Genomic DNA, 10,701 nt, shown 5'->3' with positions numbered 1-10,701 from the left:
GGTTTTTTCAGTAGTCATCTACACAACGTGAACGCTGGAGCATAAAGAAGGCTATTGTTGTTGTTTAGTCACTCAGTTGCGTCTGGCTCTTTGCGACCCCCATGGACTGCAGCAGGCCAGGCTTCCCTGTCTTTCACTATCTCCCAGAGTTTGCTCAAACTTATGTCCGTTGAGTCAATGATGCCATCCAACGATCTCATCCTCTGTTGCCCCCTTCTCCTCCTGCCCTCACTCTTTCCCAGCATCAGGTTTTTTGATGGTGGTGCTGAAATTGTGGTGCTGGAGAAGGGTCCCTTGGACAGCAAGGAGATCAAACCAATCATAAAGGAAATCAATCCTGAATATTCATTGAAAGGACTGATGCTGAAGCTCCAATACTTTGACCACCTGTTGGGAAGAGCAAACTCACTGGAAAAGACCCTATGCCTTGAAAGACTGAAGGCAAAAGGAGAAGAGGGCAGCAGAGGATAAGATGGTTTGATAGCATCACCAACTCAATGGACATGAATTTGAGAAAACTCAGGGGAGATAGTGGAGGACAAAGCCTGGGATGCTGCTGTCCATGAGGTCGCAGAGTCAAACATAACTTAAAGACTAAACAACAACCTCCCAGGATGACACAGGGGCCAGTAACAGATTTAAAGAGAAATCTGGTTTCCCTGCTATGTCTAGCTACGGGGGTTCTAGTCCCTTTCACTTCTCAGGTCCTCATATTTCCCGATTGTATACCAAAGGGTCAAATGAAAAGATCTCTGAGCCTAGTCCCTCAAAATTTAGGGTTCTGAACATTCTTGGTTATGAGCTTTTGCCTTGGGACGTGGCAATAAACACCTGACTGAGTTTCCCACAAGTCTCCTAAGACGTATGTATTTCCCTAACCTATATCTACCTAAAACTGTTTCTGAATCAGCAGCCCTTGGATCGGATCTTGTTAAGCCTCGTACCCGACACCCGAACTATAGTAGGAAATCCTAGCAGCCGAGCGGCCACCCCGGAATGGGGACTACAACTCCCAGGGTGCCCCGGGACGGGGGCGCCCCCTCGGATTGGCCAGAGGTGCCTGACGCTCAGTGTTTTGGCCCGGGCGGTCACGTGTTTCCTTTGTTGTGAGCTGTGGAAGGGCTGGTGGCTCCAGGAGACGCCGGCGTTGGAGAGAGTGCTGCGCCGCCGGCTGCTAAGGGACCGCGGGGGCCGCCGCTCTTGGCCACTGCTGCTGGCCTCTTCCAGCCTTCGCCGAGAGGTACCCGGGGATGACAGATCCGGGACTGACCGAAAGGCGAGGAACCGGCCAGAGCCGGGGTCGGAGGGACGGCCCAGGTCATGCCTACGGGGGTGTCTGCAGGAGGGAAGCCAACGGCCGCCGGCCTCTCGAAGCCAGAGAAGGAGGGTCTGAGGAGAGATCGCGGCTGGGACTGCAAGGCCCTTGTCTGGGGCGAGGGCGGGGGTGGGGTGCTCTCTGGGAATCTCCTGGGGGTCGTCAGCCCCGGTTCCGTAACGACATTCTGAAAGGAAGGGCACTGAAAGGCTGGCATTACCGCCCCGGAACCGCGACGCTGCTGGCGCGCCCGCCGGGGGCGGGTTGGGAGGGGCATAGCCTCTGGGGCGGGGGGTAGCAGGTGCGGGTCAGTCACCCCGCCGCCTGCGGGACTAGGAGCAGCTGGCGGACAGGACCCGGGGAGAGGGGTCTCGCATGTTGAGGATGGGCTTCGAACGGAGCGCTGCTCTTCTTTAACCGAAGGAAGCGCTGAGAATGCAGATTCTGAAATCAAGACTTTGCGTTTGGTGGGGGCGACAGTTTGTTCCAGACTGGGAGGACTGACGGGGTCAAGGTGGGTCCCAGGGCTGGGGGCCAGAGAAGTCCTATTAAAGCGGTTGCGAAACGTGCTCGGCGCCGTCACCTGACCGTTACCCCCGCCCCCACGGCCCGGGAGCCTTTGTTTACCACTGCTTGCCGCGGGGCCCGCGCCGGGATCCCGGCCCTGGAACGACAGCCCCGCGGGAGTCGAGGCAGGCGGGGGAGTGGGGGAGCCGCTGACGGGAGTCCCCGCCTAACCTCGCCTCCTTCCCACCACTCCAGGCTTTGGTTTCTTAATTTAGTTCGTAACGGCCCCGCCCCCAGGCTCTGGGCTCTCGGTGCAGACTGTTAAGGCCGCGAGAATTGGGGCCCTGCGGGTGCTTGAGGGCGGGACGACGGGGCGGCTTCCGTGTGTTTATTGGCGGGTGTCTTGTCGCTGGGTGGACGTGCCCAGGCCGTTATTCCCCGCCCCGCTGAAGGTGATCTGGAGGACACGCGGGAGCGCGCGCGGCTTCTTCGGCAGCTGAGGCCCGAGCGGAGCCGCCGCCGGCGCGCGCTTCCGCGCCCGAGCCTACTGGCGCGAGCACCAGCCGCACCGCCGTCGTTGGGTGGCCGCCCCGGCTTCTGTCTGAGCTTGTAGGCAGTTCTGGGGCCCGCGGAAGACCGGATAATTAACCTTTAACTCGGTCCCCTAGTCCGCCCAGATGGTGGAAAGAGCCCTCAGGCGAATTAGTGTTTCCCTGTTCTGCAAACTAGGTGTAAATGGCGCTTCCCTGGTGGCTCAGACCGTAAGGAATCCGCCTGCAACGCGGGAGACCTGGATTCGATTCTTGGGTTGGGAAGATCCCCTGGAGAAGGGACCGGCTGCCCATTCCAGTATTCAGGCCTGAGGCCTGGCAGGCTACAGTCCATGGGGTCTCAGAGTCCAGCACGGCTGAACGACTTTCACAACACCCTAACCCCACGTTTTAGAGTGCCTCACAGTCAACCCCTAAGGCAGATTGACTCTTCAGTTAATTTTAGTGGAGTTTAATGATTAATCATTTGCTCTCTTGAATAGCTTTTTAAAAATCGTGTCTTAGTATTTGCAGCTAAGACCGTTTAGGCCCACTAGCGAGGCTGGTTTTTGTTAAGTACGGGAAATAGATTAAAAATCTGCCTCCTGTCACCTAAAATGTGAAATTAGAATTCTGTTTTTTTAAAAAGATAGCTTTGTATGGCTGAGTCCTTTCTTTGTTCACCTGAAACTACCACAACTTTTTGTCAATCGTCTGTACCCCAATACAAAAGAGAGAGTTTAAAATTTGAAGAAAAGATAGCTTGATGATATCCTCCCTCCACCCCCTCCAGAAAGTGAATTCTGTATCCTTGTTTAGATGAGTTGTTTGCGGAAACAAACATCATAGCTCACTCTTATATGATGACAGTTATAAAATCTACAAAAACAATTGTTTTAGCCACAGTGTGTTGAAGATGCGGTTTTCCTAATCTGATTTAATAGGATACTAGGGTTTTATCAGGTTTTTTTTTTTCCTATAAATCTGTAGGAATTCACCCAAGAAAGTACATTTCTGTAGAAAGTAGATTGAGCTCCTTGGGTGAAGAAAGAATTGCATTTGAATAGTTCTCCTTGGTTATGCATTCTTAATTTATTTTTAAAATTCAAGTTGGAATGACTACACCAAAAGGAGCAGCCTCTGTGATCCTGAACTGCCTCATCGCTTGTGCATTGAAGGCATTTAACATTTCTAAATAAGTACAAGATGCAAACCTCTAACCTGTATAAAAAATAAAACCACCACTCATAAGCCTTCTCCAGACAAAGCCTGTGACTTAGTCTCTAAACAGGAAGAAGAAATAATATTCTGAGCTGGAGCTTACTATCAGCTTTAATTTAAGCTTTATTGGCCTTTGTCCAAGTTGCTAAAACTATGTAATGCCTTTTCAAAAAACATTGTTTTAGCTTCCTTGTTTTTTCTGCCATTTACTTAAAACCCAAAGGTCAAGCCTGTGAAAAACAAAAAATACTATTTATTAAATGAGGGACTTCAGTTATTTTTGTATATACTTTTTTCTTACCTAGGAATTTGGGACATCCTTTTTCAATAAATATTTAGGTATAAACTGTATAAAAATGTAATAAATAAAATATTCTAGTATATCATAAGTATATGAAGTATATAAGCATATATATTTTATATGATTCTATTTCTGTTTTGACTGAAACAGAGTGTATATGGCCACTTGACAGTTGTTGACAATTTGAAACCTTTATTCTTTTCTCCTGTTAAGAACACTAGCAAAGCTAGATTTTTTTAAAGTAAAGAGTTTGTCACTCTGCCTAAATTTATCACCTAAGGGCTACCATTTTTTAGCATTTGGCACATCTTAAAGTCTACTAAATTGATGTCTAAAAGTCATTAGGCTTTGCTCTTTACTCAGTGCTTTCTAAAACATACTTCTGCAAATCATTTGTGTTACCACAAGGTAGATAAAAATCACTGACATAAAAGTGCTTTTGTACATAGAGCATCCATGTAGTAAAAGATTGGATCTCAAACTTGTTTGAGTGACAGAGTACCGGATGGTGCCCTTGCAGATTTAAATAATTCTAATAGAACCAAAAACACTTTTGCTAAAAGAAAACATAACTATGTTATATATCTATAGGTCTTAAGATTTTAAAATAAAACAATGCATTAAATACCTAAAGGAAGCATGTTTCTAGCAAGATAAAACGAAAGACATTTAAACTTACATGACAAGTAGGTTTGGTAGGATAGCTTTATACCAGGTATGATGTCTGATGATCAACCATTTTTTTTCTTCCTTTGGTGGTTTGGGAATATTAATAGCCAAAAGTTTTAAAACAAGGGAGAAAAACGGTGAATGGAGAAGTTCAATTTTTTTGTTCTATGATTTGAGAGAAGACAGTATTCTTTTTTCAGTTATAGAACCATAATTGTTTAGTCTGAAACACTGTTTAAGCACTCCTAAATTTTTCATCATTGGATACCTTTTATTTCTCTTTCTCTCATTAATCAAAGTAATGTATTGACTATTTGAGGTTCATGTAAACAAGGGATAATAACTTGGTATCAAATGTAAAGCTTTTGTTGGTTTCTGGTATTGTATGGTGTGTAAATATGTTTATTGGTGGTTTCATAAGAAAAATAGAAATGTTGAAAATAACACCTTGAAGACTGGACTTTAAATATTGCATTTGTAAAATTTGTTTCGGGAACCACTACTCCAAGAGTAACGTTTTAAGTTGAAAGTTTAAGACTATAAATTTAAAGTGGCCGTTAAATGGAATGGTTCAGGCATTTTAGAAAATGGGGTGAAAAAATTGCTTGGTTTCAGATAGTTCAATGTTAAATATGGTTTTCTAGTTATTTTTAAATAACAAATTTATATGTTACAGCATTTTCTGGCTTTCCTTCTGTTGAGCTACTGTATATCTTTAAAGATAAACCTTTTATTCATTAGTCTTTTTACTGTCTTGATGTGTTGTTCTTCACTTAGAGTTCAGTTTGAGAAAATGGGAGTAGTGTGGAGCATAGCATGTAGCTAGTGGCAGTTCATTACCACAGGTTGTTGGAACATGTTAGTCAAAACTGTTGGTTTCCTTTGCCATCTGGAATTTATTAGTCTTTGTAAGCCCCTCACTGATCTATACTATTTTAAGGATGATAGTAACTTCATTCTTTGTATAGGGTTCCTCATTCTAAAGGAAAAATAAGTTTGATTGCAGTACAGCTACATTCTAAGATCAGTTCTGATGCTATATATCTCCTTTGGACTTTGTACACTGACCTTGTCTGTCCCCTGCCCTTAACTATTAGGTTGGTAAGTATTACCTAAAATCCCTCCAGAAAATGCCCAGGTCAATTGCCTTGCCCTTCTGCTCCTTAAGGTATAATTCTAGACTAGATTAGGCATGAGAGAATCTATTCCAGTTTGCACTCTAGCAGAAACAATTTGTTTTCTGCAAGAGAAACACTTGAGAATTTAAATCTATTTTAGTATCAATCTTTGAGTTCTTGTTAGATTCTAATCTTAGCCTACTCCACAGCATCTAAAATTGGATCTGAATCTGATATTCACCACCCCAGTGCCAGGCAGAGGGGTAGGCTCTCTAGAATTGTTTCTTGAATTGACTTGAGTAGGCTCAGGATTTTATTGTCTTCTTGGGAAAAAATACTTATTTAGCTAAGGCTTAATAAACCCCTATTTTGACCAAGTTGACATATTCTTTATCAAAGTACACACAAGTTAGACTGACTTCTGCAAATAAGGAAACAAGGTAACATTCACCTCACAATCAAAGCTTAATCCAGGTATAGAGATGTGTGTTTTTTTATACATGCAGAAATCAGTAGTTTGTATCTTGGTTTTTGAGATCAACATTTGAATTTGCCTAATCTTGTTAAGAATTTATGAGTTCTATTTATAAATATCTAGGCCAGAAACCAGAAGTACTTGTATTTAAATACCGTTGGTATTCTGTGCCCAGTTCAAGGTTCCAGTATTTTCTCAGAAGCATTTCTCTCTTTCTTTTCAATATATGCACACAGAGTTGTGCTGAATTGGTTGATTTCTACAGGTACTAGAGTCCATAAGATCAAAGAAACAAGAAATACACATTTATATACTAAAAGATATAAGATAATTATTTGATAAGCATAATGATTCTGTATGGATAATCTAGATAACAATTAAAAATTGAAGTGTTTTTTTTCCTGAATTTCCCAAAACACTTGAGATTTTCTTAACTGATTTCATAGTTACATAAAATATAATGACTGAACTGTTTGCCTTGAGTAATACTGATAGACCAACTCAGAATTATTTAATGACTGCACATACAAGTAAAACATTATTATCAGACATTCTTCAAATATCCAGTGCAGAGTTACCATAGGAATGTTTCATCATCTCAACTCCACCATTGTTTACTCATCTTTCATTCAAGAAACCTTACTGCAGGATAAAATTGTCAAGAAAGGAATTGGATAAATAAGGAAACTATTTTAGGTATAGAGTAAAATTTTTAATTCGCTTTAAGGAATTGTTATTCAGGATTGGTTTTTTATGCAGAAGTTAACTTCTAGTCACAAATTGAAATGTATTAAAACCTTTTTTCAGTGTATTAGTAAATAATGCCAATTATACATGAAGTAATTACTATCTGACTTTTATCTGAGTTATATATTGCTGTTCTCCATTTATTTTAGGTGTGGAAAAACTGGGGCTTTGATCAAGCAAATGCTGAAAAGGTATTATAATATTTATAAACTCTGAGCATTGTTATTAGAAAATATAAATCATTTTCCTTTAACCAGAGGTCACTTGGACTACCTGAGTAGCAGGGAACAAGATCATATAGGAAGACAGCATCACATCATTTCTGTTACCAAATAAACTATCGACACACTCCTTTCTAACCCTTACAGATCTCCTCAGTCTCCCTTCTGCAGTTTCTCCAGTCCTAGGGACACTAAAATAAGTTATCGCCATTCATTTTTCTGGAACATAGGCCAAAACCATGTTAAATGGTTAAATGGTAGTTTTTAAATCTACCTAACAATTTGAAACTAGGTCTAAAACATTTCATGAGTTCTACAGTTGGAAGTAAACTCTAGAATACCCTTAACCAGAAGAATCTATCTTAAAAATTTTTCTTTCAAGTGAGACTGTAGCTCTAGAAGTAAAGCTCCTGAAGAAGATGAGGGAGAGAAAGAAAAGGATACTAGCTTTTCTAGACAAATCGTGTGACTTTGGCAGTCAGTCATTGAGAGTCCAGTCACCCTTGCATCCACTAAATTACATAGGTATTATTTTCCATCATTACATTTCTTTGGGACAAGCATTTTCCTCTTGTTTTGTCCAGAGATGCCTACTTATTTGGTACTTTTTAGTGATGGGAATAACAATGCTTTGATATCTGCTAATTTTTTAGAAGAATTCAGTCTAATTTTATGTTTAGTTTGCTTATATATTACTTCACTTATGGTAAATCTTAAACCTATACTAGATACTGTATTTTGAAATGTGATTAAACTTGTCTTTACTAGTTAAAATACTCTGTGTAAAATGGGAAAATAAAATCTACTGAATTATACCTGGAAGCCAAAAAGATGCTCTGAAATGTTTCTCATATTCCTAAGACATTCTTGTGCAAATCATTTAGTCTGTCATCATACAAAGAGTTTATATTTTATGGTGTTGTAGACTAGTTCATGGAAAAGTTCTCAGAAAGTCTAGAGAAAGTGAGGCTGCCCAAAAAGCCAGGAAAAAATTGCTTGAAAGGAAACAGCCCAGATCTATGAGATAGTCTCTTTTCCATACAAAGCAGTAGACAGATGTCTTGTTGCTGTTGAATGCTCTTAATAACGAGTGATTTTATAGCTGTTCGTGTTTTCTGGTAAAGCAGTGGAAGACCTCTTGGCAGTCATCTATCAAGGAAAATAACCATGGGAATTAAGAAGCTGAAAGTAACATAAAAAGACCTTTAACTCATATAAAATTTTAAGACTTTTATTAATACTACTCACTCAATATGCTGTCCCCAAACTTATCAGATACACATACTATAAGATACCAAACAAACAAGATGCAGTAAAATTATTGGATACAGAAAGCAGAGCATGTTTTCATTTATGTTTCTTTCTTGTCCGTTTTAGCCAAAAGGGAAATTCTTAGTACTTGGGGCATGTTGTTTTGCATTCTGAACATATTTTCATTTAAACTTTGAGGAAACAAAAATGTATGGAGGCAGAAACCAAATACAAGTACATTTTGGATCACATGGCAACTTACTGAGAAGTGAAAAGAGAGTAAAAGGAACCGCCTTAAAAATAAAAATTTAAGCCAATTGATAGCTGTAGTCCAGTGCCTCAGCCCATCAGTTATCTATTCATAGCATTTCTGAGGGAGACTTGAGGTTGTTTCTTATTAGGGAAAGGGAGCAGGGCATAAATAACATATATTTTAAAAAATACAAAAATACAGTACTATATCATTGTAGTGTGAATTTGGGGGAAAATAAAGACAGAACATATCTCACTTAGCATTTAAATATATGTACCTCCTTTTTTCTATGCCTAATGCACTGATACAAGTATTTTCTATTAATACAGCAATGAACATCTGTAGGTAACTCTTCCCATATAATCTTGATTATTTCCTTACAGTAGATTGCTAGAAAGGAACTTAATGGTCAAATAGCATACCTGTTCTTAAAGGCCATTGATAGATATAGCTGAATTTTTCTGTAGCAGCACTATATTAAAATAATAAGTATCTATATTAAGATTTGAATGTAGTCAAGTTCTGTGTCGTACAGCATTCTGACATAGCTCTACCTTCAGTAGATGAAACCCAGTTTGTAAAAGGGAAACAGAAGGTAATATATTAGTAATTCACAAAGTAGGTAGTATCCTTTCAATTAGGGGGTTTAAGGAATACTATTGCAAATTACCCCTAATGTTTTCATTGTATAACTTTTTATCAATCTTTATCAAAATGAGATAGTGCTCTATACCCTGTATGAAATAGATTATGTAATTTTATTGTAGTGTTTACATCAAAATGAAATTATGTAATTGGAGTACTAAAACTTTTTACATATTGAAATGTTTTAATTTTTTTACTTTTAGCCACATAAAGAAAATCTGTAACAGTTATTTCTCAACAATTATATAGTCAACTGATGTAACAATGGTACTAATATTGGGACGAAGACTAAACAGAGAGGATCTCGGGGTGCGTGATTCACCAGCAACAAAGCGTAAAGTTTTTGAAATGGACCCTAAATCTCTGACAGGCCGTGAGTTTTTTGACTTCTCTTCAGGATCATCCCATGCTGAAAACATCCTCCAGATATTTAATGAATTTCGAGATAGTCGTTTATTCACAGATGTTATCATTTGTGTGGAAGGAAAAGAATTTCCTTGCCATAGAGCTGTTCTCTCAGCCTGCAGTAGCTACTTCAGAGCTATGTTCTGTAATGACCACAGGGAAAGCCGAGAAATGTTGGTTGAGATCAATGGTATTTTAGCTGAAGCTATGGAATGTTTTTTACAGTATGTTTATACTGGAAAAGTGAAGATCACTACAGAGAATGTACAGTATCTCTTTGAAACATCAAGCCTTTTTCAGATTAGTGTTCTCCGTGATGCATGTGCCAAGTTCTTGGAGGAGCAACTTGATCCTTGTAATTGCTTAGGAATCCAGCGCTTTGCTGATACCCATTCCCTCAAAACACTCTTTACAAAATGCAAGAATTTTGCATTACAGACTTTTGAGGATGTGTCCCAGCATGAAGAATTTCTTGAACTTGACAAAGATGAACTGATTGATTATATTTGTAGTGATGAACTGGTTATTGGCAAGGAGGAGATGGTTTTTGAAGCCGTCATGCGTTGGGTCTATCGCGCTGTTGATCTGAGAAGACCACTGTTACATGAGCTCCTGACTCATGTGAGACTCCCTCTGTTGCATCCCAACTACTTTGTTCAAACAGTTGAGGTGGACCAGTTGATCCAGAATTCTCCTGAGTGCTATCAATTGTTGCATGAAGCAAGACGGTACCACATACTTGGGAATGAAATGATGTCTCCAAGGACTAGGCCGCGCAGGTAAGACTGATGCGTATTAACTACAACATAATTAGCAAAAGTTTTTGTTTTTTTTAAATATTTTAAAGCTTCCTGAGTGTAATCTCTATGTAGTCATTTATATGTATCATCTACTTGTGGATTTATGTAATTTGAGATTTGTTTTGGATTATGACTCATTAGAATTTCTCCCAATGAAGACTAGATTCACCAGTAGCACTTTTCGTTATTGTTCTGAGCTATGAGACAGTATTGCAAAGGGTATTTGCAGCTAGCATGTTTCAG

General features: G+C 40.1%; 1 protein-coding gene across 3 annotated transcripts in view; it reads left to right on the top strand.

Moving 5' to 3' along the window:
• The first annotated feature begins 1,115 nt into the window (after positions 1-1,115).
• Positions 1,116-10,701, top strand: part of KLHL24 (kelch like family member 24) — a 32,417-nt gene continuing 22,831 nt past the window's right edge. Inside the window, exons 1-3 of one of the 3 annotated variants that reach the window (XM_052639094.1) lie at positions 1,116-1,240; positions 7,033-7,074; positions 9,457-10,437. In XM_052639094.1, coding sequence (XP_052495054.1) covers positions 9,518-10,437 — 920 coding nt within the window. In that variant the 5' untranslated portion in view covers positions 1,116-1,240; positions 7,033-7,074; positions 9,457-9,517. Of the gene's footprint in view, positions 1,318-1,788; positions 1,830-7,032; positions 7,075-9,456; positions 10,438-10,701 lie in introns of those variants that run through there. The other 2 variants (XM_052639087.1, XM_052639081.1) reach the window with 2 other exon arrangements.

The sequence above is a fragment of the Budorcas taxicolor genome, chromosome 1 (genome assembly GCF_023091745.1).
Source record: "Budorcas taxicolor isolate Tak-1 chromosome 1, Takin1.1, whole genome shotgun sequence".
In the NCBI taxonomy this organism is placed as follows: Eukaryota; Metazoa; Chordata; class Mammalia; order Artiodactyla; family Bovidae; genus Budorcas; species Budorcas taxicolor.
Note: the sequence above shows the minus strand (reverse complement) of the source record. Positions and strands in the feature narration are given on the sequence as shown.